The following is a 16,081-nucleotide window of genomic DNA, read 5'->3' on the forward strand; positions in this document are numbered from 1 at the left end:
GATCCATTGGCGGGAGATTTCCATGAGAGTGTGATCGGAGAAGATGTGGATGCACATGATGCGTCATGCTTGTGTCAGGATTGTTCTTATGGAGTTGCCTTCCATTAGAGTCTTCCTTAGAAACTTTCCGCTGTGAACAAACTATTCTCTTTCCTATTAAACTCTGATATTTATGTCTTTTGGATTTTAAACCTTGAATGATTGTAATCGGTAATTCAGATTTTGGTATTTAGTACTTGAACTTGATTATTCTTGTCCTTTTAATTATATTATATCATGTTGTATGGAGTTGTCACTGAACCTAAGTCTTGCGGTGTATCACCCCCACAGGTATTAAGGTATGATCAAATCTGGCTCGGTGGGGTGTGACACAAGTCATTGTCATCACAAGTCATTCGGCTTCAATACCCCTGCCAAAAGGGAAGTAGCATGGGGGGGTACGTAATCATGCACTTTAGACCTCCTAGGTATGTGGGACAACAATTATGAAGGTGCTAGGAGCATCAGAGGACATTGTCTCATACCACAGCCCTTGATATCCCAAGCTAGAAGTACCCAACATGGATAATCCTTAGTCATAATCACTCACACAATACATCTTCCACATAAACAAAATGATACAATGCTCAAATCATAATACATGATAATATACTTATATCTGAACGTGTACAATAGCAACCACAACAAGTAGTAAAATTACGATCATGCTTAGAAAAGAAGTCAAGTCATCATATCATAAATCCAGTCATACATGCAATTGCAACTTTACATGTCTTTGCAGAAATATCACAGAAAAGCGTATTATATCTCTTAAATAACCACTCGAGAAGACCTCAAAGATCACCTAGATTAGGATTAAGAAATTTCATCAAAGTATGAGATCAAAACGGAATTCACCCTCCAACACTTGACTCGTTCTTCAAACCTTCAAAACCCCATGGTTCTTCTTCAATCTTCAACTCTTTTATTCTCATCCTTTGCAAACAAAAGCTCTCCGAATGAACTTAACTCTCTTAGTGTTTCAAAAAATTTCAAATGGCAAGGTATATAATTTCCACTTCCTTACATTTTTTCCAGTTTTATCCCTATATGATTTCTCTTCCACCACACCTCTAAACCAATGGAATTTAAAGCAATCCTGATCAAACTCTTTTTTATTATTTTTATTTTATTTATTGTGCCGTGAGTTCTCATTACATATTACAATGAAATCTTAAAACCATTTGGTTTGAACGAAAATTATGGCAATTTTATAATTGTACGGTTACTTATCATATTTTCAATTATATCCTGCAAGATTCTTTCTCCACTATCACTTTTGACCAATAACTTGTAATGCAAGCTTTACCCAACTCTTTTTCTTCCTCTTAACCCTTGGTTCTCATCATATATTACACTTAAACTTCAAACATCCTTAAATTGAACCAAGAATGAATCAGACTTGTAGTTCAACCCATGACTTAACTCATACGATATATAAACCTCAACAATATGACATTAGAATTAGATAACATGCCCAATTGCCCATATCTAGATTAAAATCAACTCATAAGATGATGATGATATATGTTATATTAAATACTATTAATTTAACAATAATTTGCTATAACCACATGAACCAAGATTAAATCATTTATCACATGCACATTCAATTAAATATACACTTTATAGTAAATAATACATTGATTAAGCAAAATGCACATAATCAATCAAGACTTCCTCACCACATTGAGTGTGGTGTACCTGTCAACATGTACATAGTATTACTTAATGGTACAAAATATTGAGCATCACAAAAACTATCAATTGACTCCAATTAATATTTTGCCAGTTGCTGTCCAGTGCAGTTTGAATTTTGTAGCCAGAAGCAAACCAAATCAATTCGCTTGTTTTATAGTTTGAAGTCAATCTGGGGTTTGCACAGGGCTATTCTGTCAAAGGTGCTCTCTTCTATCCAGCTTATCTTGCTAAGCTTTTTATCCTGATCTTACACACCCCGTCCTCATGCTCTCTTGCAACTTTCTCCTCTCCATTTGAAGTATGGCACAACAACCAAATCATGCGCTGAGATCATCAGCTAAGAAGGGTTTGCTTGTTTTAAGAATTTACTATCTCTACTCGAGATGCCTAAAAATAAATAAAAAATTATACTCGAGAACTCATCAAATCGTGCTTCGAGACCATCAACTTTCTCCTCTCCATTACACTTGGAAACACATCACACATGCGTATGCACATGCATCATTACTGTATAAAATTGTAAAACTCTTTTTGCACTCCTTAAAAAAGGTTTTCTTTCATTGTCTTATTCATTGATCAGGCAATATATTAAACTAAAATAATATAATTTTTTTTCAATATTAATATAAAATTTTGTTGTTAATCATTCAGCCTTACAATACTGTTATATTAGACCAATAGATTTATATATATCAAATGGTTCACACTAAAATAATAGGTTATCTTCAACATTAACAATATGCTAGATGCATTTCTCGATTATATATATGATTATTTATGATTTAGATTTAATCAAGACATAGCCAGCGCCAATCAGAGATAAGGGCAAGACCATTAGGGACAATATCAGGGCCAATCGGGGATAGGGATAAGGACAAGGCCAACAAGGGGCACATACAACACCATCAAGGATAGACCCAGCCTAATCAGGGACAATCAGAGTGGGAATGAGCTTACTTTAACCTGTCAATATACATGGTCATAGAGAAGAATCCTAGATCCTGTATTTGGGTCAAGACAAAACTAGGCTGAGCAAAGAACATTCCAAGACAGGGATTGAGATTGAAAAACCTGGCCCAGCCGGTCGCTGTTGCAGCCTAGGCTTGTGGGAACTGAAACCTATTTTGTGGAGTAACCGTGACAAGCCAATTTGATTTGATTAATGGCGTCAACTTCATCTCCACTTCTTTTTCTTTAATTTGATTAAAAAGTCCATCTTTGTTATTATAGATTATTTTGATCCCTTGGCCGGCGATCCGTCCGTGGCTGGGGATATACACGGGTCAAGAGTGGTGGTGGCATTGTTGTTTCGACTAGGTCAATTCTTCATGATTTACTCTATCAAACATTTCTGCTCTTGTTTCTTCAGCGTCTGCGCCGCTGGGTCGAGTCTTCTCTGTGATTTATTCTATCAAACAGCTCGTCTGCGGTTGGAAAACCAGAACCCTGACGATCGACTTCATCGTTCATTACTATGAGTTGACTTGGACATCTGCTATACTCTGTAAAATCCCATGTGAGGTGAGTTCCTCAATCAAGCAACGGATTTTGTTAATAAAAAAAATATTGACCACTTCCTCTCTCGTTTTCCATTGATATTTTAGAATATTGTTTAAGCCGAGAACGAAGACTGGGTGAGAGTCAGATCATTAAGGCATTGATTATATTAGTCAGATCAATGAAGGAAAGAAAGAGAACTGAAAGTTGGCGGTAAAAGGAGTTCTGAATTTCTTTACAGAAATGAAGGGTTGACTTTCAAAGACGCGTTATATGAGAAACAGGTGGAAATATTAATATTCATCAATTAAATACTTCAGTATTCATGAATTTTTAATTATCTACATGTTGATTATTTCTTCCCTTTACTCTTCCCACATCCTATATAAGCTCCTCAGTTCTGTCCCAAAAGACCAAGGTACAACATCGTTTTGCCTCCTTAACTTCCATAGTTTCCTCTATTTTCTCTATAATAAGCTAGCTCTACTCTTAAACCGTAAACAGTACTTCACCTTCTTCTCCATTCACCATCTTCTTGTGAAAAAAGCATGGAATACGAACAATCCTTGGTTGAAGAGACATATTGGCATCCAAAGGCAGACCTTCATCAACATGACAAACATCCCATGATGAGCCACAATTTATCCATCAGCAGTAGTATTTTGGACAGGAATGATGCCCGTAGCCGTCGATCGGAGTCCTTTGGTATGCATGACATGGAAGTCACTAAGTATGATTCAGCAGAAACCAAATTTGAGTGGTTACGATCACAGTTGATCGGACACGACGTTGAATTCAACACTCCTTTTGGGAGACGCCTTCTCACCTATGCAGACCACACCGCCTCCGGTAGAAGTCTCCGATTCATCGAAGATTATATCAACAATAGTGTTCTTCCCTTTTATGGTAAGTTGATTTGACTGAATTAGAGCATTTGATGATTGATACTATCAAGCATGTAGGTTGCTAAACCTCTTTCTGGTTGGGTGCATGGCCACAGGTAACACGCATACTAGTGACAGCTACGTGGGGCTCAAGACCACCAAGATGGTCAAGGATGCCACTAGATACATTAAGAATTGCTTAGGCGCAGGACCAGATGATGCTCTCATATTCTGTGGCTCTGGCACCACTGCAGCCATCAAGCGCCTGCAAGAGGTGATGGGAATCGCAGTGCCTTCAACCATGAGAGATAAGATATTATCAACCCTACAGACTGAGGAGAGATGGGTGGTCTTTGTTGGACCATACGAGCACCACTCCAACCTCCTCTCATGGCGTAACAGCCTAGCTGAGGTGATAGAGATCGGGCTTGATGATGATGGCTTGATAGACATGCGAGCTCTAAGTCACCAACTTGAGTCTTACAAGGATTCCAGACGTCCTATGTTGGGATCATTCTCAGCATGTAGTAATGTTACTGGAACATACACTGATACACATGCCATCGCCAAGCTTCTTCACCAGCATGGAGCTTTTGCTTGCTTTGATTACGCAGCAAGGTTAGAATATATTAGTCTAGCTAATGGCTGTTTCTTCAATTACTCTCTCTTATCTCCTTGTTGACAAAAATTATTTACTTTGATACTTGCAGTGGTCCTTACGCAGAGATTAACATGAGATCTGGGGAGATAGAAGGCTACGATGCTATATTCATGAGCCCACACAAGTTTGTTGGTGGACCTGGAACCCCTGGCCTCCTATTGATGCACAAGGCCTTGTACAAGTTGAGTTCTTCTGCACCTTCCACTTGCGGAGGAGGAACTGTTGATTTTGTCAATGCTTTTAGTGAAGAGGTAAGCCTCCTCATTACTCTAAGTGATTATTCCTATATTTATCATTGTCTGACTAGTTAATTACTTTATGAAGGGACTTATTAGCTAACATATGAATTAATTCATCTGAATCAATATGCAGCACACTTTGTACTACAAAGATGTAGAAGAAAGGGAAGATGCTGGAACTCCACCAATCATCCAGAAGATAAGAGCAGCTATGGCTTTTTGGGTGAAGGATTTCATGGGATATAGCGTGATTGAAAACCAGGAGCATGTCTACATCAATGCAGCAATGCAAAGGCTTCTTCCAAACAAAAACATATGGGTGTTAGGGAATACGAGTGCTCCAAGACAAGCAGTACTCTCTTTCGTGGTTTACTCTACCACCAATTCTTCTTCCTATGATCAGAGCAAAGATGGAAGAGGTAGCGACAGTCTATATATGTGGGCCGAGTCGGGAAACAAGAGAGATAAACCTCTCCATGGGCCTTTCGTTGCAAAGATCCTCAATGATCTTTTTGGAATCCAAGCTCGAGCTGGGTGTGCTTGTGCTGGACCCTATGGTCACCATCTACTTGGTGTCGATGAGACTCATTCACTAGCTTTCCGTGATGCTATACAAAAGGTGAATCCTTAACTGCTAAGATAAATTTTTTCTTTCAACCTCACAAAAATCTGGCAAATGATCATCTTAAATTTACTCCGACTAATCTTATCTTTGAATTTGCTTTGATAGGGTTACACTGGTGTAAAACCTGGGTGGACTAGAGTTAGTTTCCCTTACTACATGTCAAAAGAAGAGTTTGAGTTCATTCTAGCTGCATTAGAGTTTATTGCAAAATATGGTCAGCGGTTCCTTCCACTCTACAGCTTCAATTGGAAGACTGGTAACTGGACATTTCAGTCTAAAGCTTTCATGGAGAACATACTGGGGGAAGATTATGCACCACTAGACAGTCCTCTAAGTGAAGCAAAGGCTGGATTGAAAATTAAAAACAACGGATCGAGTTACGGTGGAGATGATCATAGTGACAATCAGAAGATCAGCAATGAAGTACTCATAGGCAAATATACCAACTACTTGGAGATTGCTAAATATGTTGCAAGTTTCCTCCCCAAGTTCCCTCCACATAGGCGGGTTCCAAAGGACATAGATCTCAGCCTTGCGCATTTCAGGGTGTAGAGAGTTAGCTCTCTCTTTCCCATCTTTGAGCATCTCCAAATATAGCATTATATGATGTGTTAAGAATCCTTGACACTATCTACAGAATAAAAATGTATCTTAGAATCAAATTCCATTAATATTGTTTTTACTCTACTTGCATTGTAAATTCTTTTTGTTCCCCAACTAACAACTCTAGTACTATGAAGTGTTCTATTTTTTTTTGGGTAAACGAAGTGTTCTGTTTATTAAACCAAGTTTCATAATAGGTAATTTTTCTTTGCTTGAGTTCTGTAGATATGTGTCCCATTTTTCTTTTTGTCCTAAAATTTTTGTGGGTAGGCGTGGGGGAGTGGTGGGGGCAAGGAATGAATTGGCATTTGTCACACCCCACGCTAGGTGCGCCAAGTCTACCTAATTAGTGGATTAAAATGCTGAGTGGCACCATTCCTAGTGGCCATCCAGCAGCCGCTACAGATGAGCGCCACATGTCATGTAAAAAATTCAGGCTGTTGATTAATTGCACACTTGTTTTTCTATAAACCGGTTCAGGTCTAAATTTAAACGGTATGTTTTATCCAACCAAATCATGATATCTTGACTCACTTTCAAAAGAGAAAAACAGATAGATCAAATCTACAAACCTCTTCCACAACGTCACAGTCGTATGACGGTAAGTATTGTCCAATCTAATGGACTTTTTCACAACAAAATTTAATCATATCTCAAAGAATGGCTCTAATGTTTGAATGGATGATGAATATAATGGTTTTAAATGGCTCTGCACTCTGCAATTGCAAATTTGCAATAATGGATTATTGAAGAACATCAATGGAATACTCAAAAAAGTGAAGAAGATCATAGATTAAAATCCCCATGGATTATTAATGTAATAGAAACTTAATTCTGATAAATTCAAAATAGAATCCATTGTCACTGGGATCTAAGGAGAAGGAGGAGGAGTAGAACAAGAAGTGGAAGTAGTCCTTGGGAGAATACAGAGGAAGCAACTCATGTTCAGAGCTTCTTGGAGTAGTAGTGTGAGAAAAAGGATGCAAATAGAAGCATTTTTCTGCAATTGCTCTCTGTTCCTCTTCTTCTGGCGTTAACCTTGTTCAGCCTGTGTAATGCAAATTACCTATCAATTAAAATAAAAAGAGTATAGAAGAAGATCGAGAAAGGCCTTGAGGATTTGTTCGCCGAAGTCTTTGTCGACTCCGGCCCGGGGACTAAATGTAACGACTCGGGCCGGCGATGGTGACTATATGGGAAGAGGAGTTGTGAGTCAAGGGTGAGTGCAAATCAGTGATTCAGCTTGACGGTTTAGCTTTATCAATGAACCTCATCAATTCGATTTGGTTTAACAACATATTGAGTAGTTAAACTATTCAATGGTCAGAATCTGTTGTGAAACACATGGCATTGTTTGGTAGGCCGGCAGCTGGATGGCTGCTCCTTTACATGCTGCAGAAGAGTTAAACCCCTACCTAAGTAACCTAGAGTCCCGTGATATAGATCCCTCATTGGACCACTAATACATAATTAAGCATAATTTAGAATAGGGTAATATTCACACCATAATGCAAAAGATATGATAATATATGCATGATAATAATAATATATGTAAATAAAATTTTTAGGGCAACATATAGACCCTGTGTTTGCAATCAATTACATCTATTACCACTAAAAAAAATCAATTACAAATGCTCCCTTACTATTTCAGGAGAGTTGTCTATTTATAGTTTTCAATTTTTAACAGTAGGGGAACATCTATAATTTTCAAGGGTAGTGGATGTAATTGATTACAAATACAGGGAGTCTAAGTGTAATTTCACCAATTCTCTATAGACTTTATCTATAACAATAAATAAATAATTTATATTTATATAAATTAAATATGAATTTAATATATTTATATAAAACTAATATAAAATACATTAAATAAAATGAAATTATTAATAATAAATATTGAAATTAATAAATGATGATAATATACATATTATAATATAACATCTGTATGATATATGTTATACAATTTGATATGCTGATTCTTTAATACTCCAAACATGTTTATATTACCAGTTATGAGGAAAATGGAGTGTAATATTTCAACCCCCTATGAGATGTGTGAGGCATAGAAACCTGTATAACAGCAACATAAAGCATCAAGTAATGGCTTAAACGGCTTCCACACCTCCGCATTACCCATCTCCTCAGACAGGGGCATCTTTTGTATCATCACCATCTCCATACCTGTAGCATCATTTAAAAGAAGAGATTTCTCGTAGAATGATTACCATCGAACTCATGAGGGGAAACAATCACATTTGTAATGCATGATATGCAACCCTATAAATGCCAAACAAATACATTTATCCATATGCTAGTCTCTAACTGCTATACCATGTATTAAGCACAGTACCAATCCTCTATAGGAGGGCCACAGTCATCCTTATCATTCACTCAATGATAGGGTGTTTGAGGCAAGGGTCACACTCTGTACCATGACCATGGTTTATGAGTCTCTTGGCCCCATATCACTCATCAATTTATCCACAAGTTTTCATTATCCTTTCCATCCTCTAAAAGTAAAATGCATGACCCTTTTTATAGGACTTGTGCATGCTAGGGATTTGCCTAGCCAAATCCAAGGTCTTCTCCTTGTAGTGCTATCCATGGTTAAGCAATACAATTCCTCAAGCACCCACTCCTGTTGGTTTAGTATCCCCCCACAATTCTAAGAGTATTGATCCTCAAGACACCACTACAGTTGGATGAGTACCCCTTACAACCCTATGCCATACCTCAAGACTTACCTACTATTGGCATGACATTAACGGTACACTAGTGAACTTGGTATCGCCTCACGGCTTTCCCTCTATCTTTTGGGCACCCAATGATACCACTAGTTGACAATATAGGTTATCAACCTCAGTACCCCCATTGATAGGGTCGTAGCTCTTAGGGTTTGTCCTAACCAATGCATCTGTATGGATAAATGGATATAATATGATGTATGAACATGTGTAGATGCATGCGTAGTTGGAGGCAATGGCCGTAGCCACAACCCCCTATATATCATTTAAATGTCATTTTATACCACATGTCATTTCCATTCAATGAACCATAAGACATAAGTTAAGTAAGTCAAAATGCATAAATGAGCCATATCACAACCAGCACTTGTATGCACCCCATGAATGCATGACCTACTATAATATAGCATTCAAACATGCAACAACATACAAGGGCCAGAAATTGTAAATTGGATGCATTCTCATTCCTAAAACTAGCATCCAAATTCGCCTTACCTTGCCTTAGTGTTTGGCTCAATGCAAATGATGTTCCACTTTCGGATTCAAGAACTTTTCTCCTGTCCCAATCCCAAATTATAATGTACACGGTACAATTTCCCTTATATTAGCTTCTAATCCAATCCCGTATCTAAGATTCCATTTTGCACTTCCGTTGGGTGAAATCCCAACTGGGCTTATTTACTGATGTAATCATAGTTTTAATACTTTAATAGACTCTCCTAGGTACAGAGAACATGCATTTGGTTTTAGATCTAGAAAACTCCCAATGTTTTCCCCAATTTCTGACATCAATTGATCGATTGCTAGGCCTAGTCAACCAATTTTAACAAATTACCATTCGAATTTGGTCTCTGCAGTATCATTTTTGGTTACTCCCATCTCATGCATGCCAAAGTACTCCAATCGATGGATATGGGCATCATCAAAGTCCACAATGCTGCTTCTCACGGACAAGCTGTTGGTCATCGTAAGATGTTTATCATGGTAATGAAGGTCTGCCTTTGGATGCCAATAGGTCTTTCCAGCCATTGCTTGTTCGATGTCCATGCTTTTTTCACAATGATATGGTGAATGGAGAAGAATGTGGAGCACTGTTCACTGTTTAAAAGAAAAGCTAGCTTATTTTACAGAAAATAGAGGAAGATAAGGAAACAAACGATTCTGTGTCTTGGCCTCCTGGGACAGAACTGAAATGGGTTTATATAGGCTGTGGGAAGAGGTGTTAAGAGAAGAAATAATCAACTCTAGAAAAGTAAAAATTCATGAAGAATATTAATAGTCCCACTTGTTTCTCTGAGAACGCGTCTTTGAAAATCAACCCTTCATTTCTAAATAGAAATTGACAACTCCTTTTACCGCCAACTTCCAGTTCTAACTTCTAGCGTCACCTTAATTCCATCACAGGCTTGTGTTTGAGTTGTGGTAGAAATAATTTTTTTCTGAATCTGTGATGGTTGAATTCCCTATTTTACTTTTTCTCTTGATAGGTAAGTATCATCACAATAAACCCAGGCAAGATCAGCATGACTCATGTCATTGATAATTTAATCAATGCAATGGTATGATGTTAACCATTCAATCTCACTCTCACCCATTCTTCCTTCTCGGCTTAAACAACATTTGAAAAAATCGATGGAGAAACGAGAGGAAGCGGTCAATATTGATAAAGTCCGTTAGGTTGATTAAGGAACTCACATCACATTGGATTTTGTTGGAACACAGCTGACCTTCTTTTTTCTGTTCAAGAAATTGGTTTTACGAAGTATATTAATTGTCCAAGTCAAGTCTTGGTAATGATCAACGATAAAGTCGATCTTTAGGATTATGGTTTTCCAAATGCAGATGAACTGTTTGAGAAAGAGTCGACCCAGCCATAAATACCATTATTTACCCACCGAAGTGACCTAATTATCCTTACTAACCCACTGAATTCCCTTGCTGTATTATTTCACTGTACGTTTTACCCAAAAAGGAAAAGGTTCAGGCGATTCACCGACCTCCAAGCTGTATATCACACCGTCCGGTGAGGCTCCTGTCTCTTTGGCTATCTTTTCCAAATATAGTGCGAAGGCCCCTTCAAATAGGTTAACAATCACCGGAAACTAAATATCTTGTATCCTTTCACATAAATCTATCTGATCCATATCCACTCAATCTTAACATGGTATCAGCCTTAACTATGTTGTCTTCTCTATAATGGCTTATTCATCTCAGCCACCACCACAACTTTGAATGGTAACTGCTAGAATCGTGAGAGAGATTTTACGTGGTTCAGTTGAATTCAACCTACGTTCACGGGAGAGTTTTAGATGTTTTCAACTATGTTTTAAGTTGTGTGCATGGCTTCTAATATATAGGTAGAGTCCTTGTTCATCAATGTTTTAGGACTCTTGTAGGTATAGAAGTGGTTCTCAAATCTTCATTCGGGAAGAATTGGCACGAAAATTTATCGGTAATAACTGATATGGGCAATGGGATCTCCCGAACCATCGAATGAAGAGAAAGTTGGGAGCCAGAAATTGTGAGGAAACTCAAATCCAATTATAGCCTCAACGAATGGGGTCTTTCTGATGACCGAATAGATGTCATTAGTCATCCTCCCTCAAGAAAGTTGTCCTAGCCTCTGATTGATATCAACAAGCTCTTGACCAATGTGGACCGAACGTCCACCACTGATCCGAATGTTTTCCTGTCCCGAACGTTTAGAGGTTGGCGAATGAGTGCGTACTCCTCGACCTGACCTCGTTACTGACTGGGTTCGGCTCACTTGCGGTCGTTCATGCCAATCGCCCCTTTTGGGTAAATCTCCAGTTTTCAATTCTCTACTTCGCCCTCGAGAATCACCCCGCAAGTTCAAGCCATAATTTTGGTCTCCTACCGGTTGCCTATCTCCTTATGGGGAATCCCCTCGCAGTGGCGGTATAAGCGTCTCTGCTTCTCCCGCACGCCTTATAGCCTCATGTTGGTCAGGAGGCTGGGGAGCCACCACTTGTCTGACCAGTGTACGAAGTGTCTGGTTCATCTCCAAAAACTGGAGTTGCATTTGATCCAACTGCTGTTGGAGAGGATTTGGGGGGTTCAAACGTTCATTACCGCCCAATCCTCCATCTTCCCGTACTTCACAAGCATGATTTTCTTCAGGGGTATCTTCTGGAGTGTTCCCTTCTGGAAGTCGAATGCTAGACTCTTGCTGAGCCGCCGCAGTTGCTGCTGCTGACCTGGTAACCATGACTTTTTGAAGCGTTTCCCACAGACGGCGCCAAATGATGCAACCAAAATCTGCTCAGCCCTTAGATCACTGATGAATGACCTGCAAAACAATCGTCAGATGTGGCCCGACCATGGGGGTCAGGAGTCCACCTTCGAAGGCTAATTCAATTAATGAACTAATCACAAAGGCTCTGGCTAATCGCAGAGCTAAAGTATGAATATGATTACTGGGAATACGATTCAGTTACCTTCTTCGTACGTAGGTTATGACTTATATAGCGTGTACCTTCTAATCCTGTCCGTTGAACTCGTTCGAGGCTTCGTCTGGTGACTGTCGGATCACGATGGTTAGACCCATTAGTGGGGTGATGGACAACTTCCCTTGATCACACGATCTTTTGCTGGGGGTGTGGCAGTTATCCAAGTTTGCACGATTGTCAGCTTCCGTGAGTGCTGATAACCGTCTCCTAATGGGTTATCCATCCCGAGAATCCTGGACTTGTGCTTGCTTGCTGATCGTGCAAGGTTTCTTCCTTAGCACGCTATCTTCAAACCCGATTCGCTTGAACCTTAAACGGTCGGATCGTTTCCGACCGGAGTCAACGGTTGAACCGAATTTGAACCTAGTTCCTTCATATTTTCCCCGTATCAGTAATCAATAAGGACATAATCCATTGGACTGTCGTCAAAGACATATCAAGCTTTTAGAGTGCTTCCATTGCAACAAATTTCTCTGCATATGCACCTTCCACCTTTGGAGATTTGACCTGCTACCTTGATTCGGGTGCCACTCATCACATGACCGCCTCAGATCTAGATTCTATGCATGCTATTCTACCATATCCAGGCAGTCAAGTCTTGATTGGCAATGCCACCTCTCTTCCTATTGCTAATGCTGGTAATGTTCCTCTTTCAACTTCTAGTTCATTAGTTCTTCAAAACATTTTGCATTCTAGGGGAGGGATTTTTGTTCTAAAGTCACCACAACAGCAGCTAAGTCTATTTCAATTGACAATCTCTGTATTTTCATATGTTTTGACCACTCCCTCCCAAACATAACAACCTTTGTCGCCTCAAAGTTTGTTCTTACCCCCAAGAACAAACGATAAATCTTCATTTCATATAAAATTAACAAAGTTAAAAACAGAAAATCATGTACTTGGATAGAAGATTTCAAATCACTTAATTCGCCCTCCAACACTTGAATCCTTCTTCAAACCTTCAAAACATGGTTCTTCATCAATCTTCAACTCTTTTATTCTCCTCCTTTGCAAACAAAAGCTCTCCAAATGAGCTTAACTCTCTTACTTAGTGATGCATCCAAAATCTGCTCAGCCCTTAGATCACGTAAGAATGACCTGCAAAACAATCATCAGATGTGGCCTGACCGAGGGGGTCGGGAGTCCACCTTCGATGGCTAAGTCAGTTGATGAACTAATCACAAAAGCTTTGACTAGATGCAGAGCGAAAGTAAGAATACGATAATTGGGAATACGATTTGATGTCTTATATAGAGTTTACCTTTCAATCTCACTCGTTGAATTCGTATGTGCCTTCTTTTGATGACCGTCAGATACAGACGATTAGACCCATTAGTGGGGTAACAGATAACTTCCTCTAATCGGACGATCTTGATGCTATGGTCGTGGCCGTTATCCAAGCTGGCACGATCTTCCGTTCCGCGAGAGTTGATAACCGTCACTTTAACCAGTTATACGTCCCAGGAATCTCGGATTTGTGTATATCTACTGATAGCCAATGTTTCTTCCTGAACACACTATCTCTGAACCCGGTTGATTCGAGTCTGAATCGGTCGGTTCGTCCCTGACCGGGGTCGAGGGTTGAACCACAGGTGGACCTGGTTCAACGATATTTTTCCCATATCACTTGGTCTCTCAAAAATTTCAAATGGCAAGGTATGTAATTTTCCACTTCCTTACATTTTTCGAGTTTTATCCCTATATGATTTCTCTTCCACCACACCTCTAAACCAATGGAATTTAAAGCAATCCTTATCAAACTCTCTCTTTTCTTCTTTATTTTTATTTTTATTTTTTATTGTGCCGTTAGTTCTCATTACATATTACCATGGTACCTTGTGTCGGCGATAAATCGCCGACACAGGTCGAAATTTCGAGGTGTCGCTGGGGGGCGACATGAAACCCCCCGGCGACATCGAATTTACATTAAGTCGGCGATATATCGCCAATGGTCGAAAAAGTCGACATGTCACCTCTGCATGCTCTGCAGCTCTGCGCTTGATGAGGTATGCCGGTGGTTATCGTCACCGTCCCACGCAAGAAATAGAAGATCCACGATAGAGAAGAAAGTCAGAAACGGCCGTGAGCCCAAATACACCCGAAACAAGAAACCCCATCAGCACTATTCCGATGACGAACGCCGCAGGGTGAAGATCACAAACAATGGTGTTGTCAAAGCTAAACCGATGATGGTGATGGTCAAGGTTATACCGGCCAAGGTGAGCAGAAAACTGCCGGCAAGACCGTGATGAACACTGAATGCGAGTCTTGAACTCTTGATGCCTTGGGTGATATATCTTGGCACCCAAGTCGACGACGACGACGCCCAAATCTCTTGCACCCAGACTTCCAACATCAACACAGATTTCACTCCACTCCACTCCAGGGCCAAGGCAGCTCTCTTCGATTTTCTCGCTCTGGGTCTCTGTATTTCTCTCTTTTGGCTTTTGAATCTGAGTTCTTGGAAGAAGATGATGGCGTTAAAAAATAGATTTTTTTGGTAAAAGTTGAAAAGTGATTGATTGTTGCTTGTTTTGTTGCCACGATCTTTTTTTTTTTTTTTAATAAAATATAAATTAAAGGTATAAGGCATTTAATGCCACTGACACACCACTCAGTATACTGAAATGAAAATTTCCTTTTTATAAAATAATGGGTTACAAATTTGCAAATCTCAAACACAAGTATGTCGCCCGACTTTTGGCGACATGTCGCCCGAGTCGCCGTGTCACCAGGGTCCGACACGGCGACACCGGCCGACATGTCGAACCTTGCATATTAAAATGAAATCTTAAACCATTTGGTTTGAACGAAAATTATGGCAATTTTATAATTGTATGGTTACTTATCATATTTTCAATTATATCCTCCAAGATTCTTTCTCCATTATCACTTTTGACCAATAACTTTTAATGCAAGCTTTCCCGAACTCTTTTTCTTCCTCTTATACCCCTGGTTCTCATCATATATTACACTTAAACTTCAAACATCCTTCAACTAAACCAAGAATGAATCAGACTTGTAGTTCAACCCATGACTTAACTCATACCATATATAAACCTCAACAATATGATATTAGAATTAGATAACATGCCCAATTGCACATATCTAGATTCAAATCAACTCATAAGATGATGATGATGTTATATGTTATATTAAATGCTATTAATTTTAACAATAATTTGCTATAACCAAATGAACCAAGATTAAATCATTTATCACATGCACATTCAATTAAATATACACTTTATAGTAAATAATACATTGATTAAGCAAAATGCACATAATCAATCAAGACTTCCTCACCACATTGAGTGTGGTGTACCTGTCAACATGTAAATAATATTACTTAATGGTACAAAATATTGAGCATCACAAAAACTATCAATTGACTCCAATTAGTATTTGGTCAGTTGTTGTCCAGTGCAGTTTGAATTTTGTAGCCATAAGCAGACCAAATCAATTTGCTTGTTTTATAGTTTGAATTCAATCTGGGGTTTGCACATGGCTATTCTGCAACTTCATAAGGGTTGCAAATTAACATCCTTATCCAGCTTATCTTGCTAAGCCTTTCATCTTGACCTTACACACCCCTCCTCATGCTCTCTTGCAACT

The 16,081-nt window shown here is 39.0% G+C and overlaps 1 protein-coding gene across 1 annotated transcript; it reads left to right on the forward strand.

The window, feature by feature from the left end:
• Window positions 1-3,664: 3,664 nt before the first annotated feature.
• LOC149002545 (uncharacterized) lies at window positions 3,665-6,523 on the forward strand. Its single transcript, XM_089137488.1, has 5 exons — window positions 3,665-4,143; window positions 4,238-4,739; window positions 4,832-5,033; window positions 5,155-5,640; window positions 5,752-6,523. The coding sequence occupies exons 1-5, from the start codon at window positions 3,786-3,788 to the stop codon at window positions 6,196-6,198; spliced, it is 1,995 nt and encodes a 664-aa protein (XP_088993614.1). The 5' UTR covers window positions 3,665-3,785; the 3' UTR covers window positions 6,199-6,523.
• The last annotated feature ends 9,558 nt before the right edge of the window (window positions 6,524-16,081 follow it).

The sequence above is a fragment of the Hakea prostrata genome, chromosome 10, assembly GCF_041222555.1.
Source record: "Hakea prostrata isolate BN-2017 chromosome 10, UWA_Hpros_2, whole genome shotgun sequence".
Taxonomy (NCBI): Eukaryota; Viridiplantae; Streptophyta; class Magnoliopsida; order Proteales; family Proteaceae; genus Hakea; species Hakea prostrata.

Excerpts from the sequence above, each read along its gene's own strand:
- LOC149002545 (XM_089137488.1), top strand. The coding sequence starts at position 3,786 with ATGGAATACGAACAATCCTTGGTTGAAGAGACATATTGGCATCCAAAG. Across the intron at positions 5,034-5,154 it reads TCAATGCTTTTAGTGAAGAG|CACACTTTGTACTACAAAGA; the intron begins GTAAGCCTCCTC and ends ATCAATATGCAG. Across the intron at positions 5,641-5,751 it reads TCCGTGATGCTATACAAAAG|GGTTACACTGGTGTAAAACC; the intron begins GTGAATCCTTAA and ends TTGCTTTGATAG.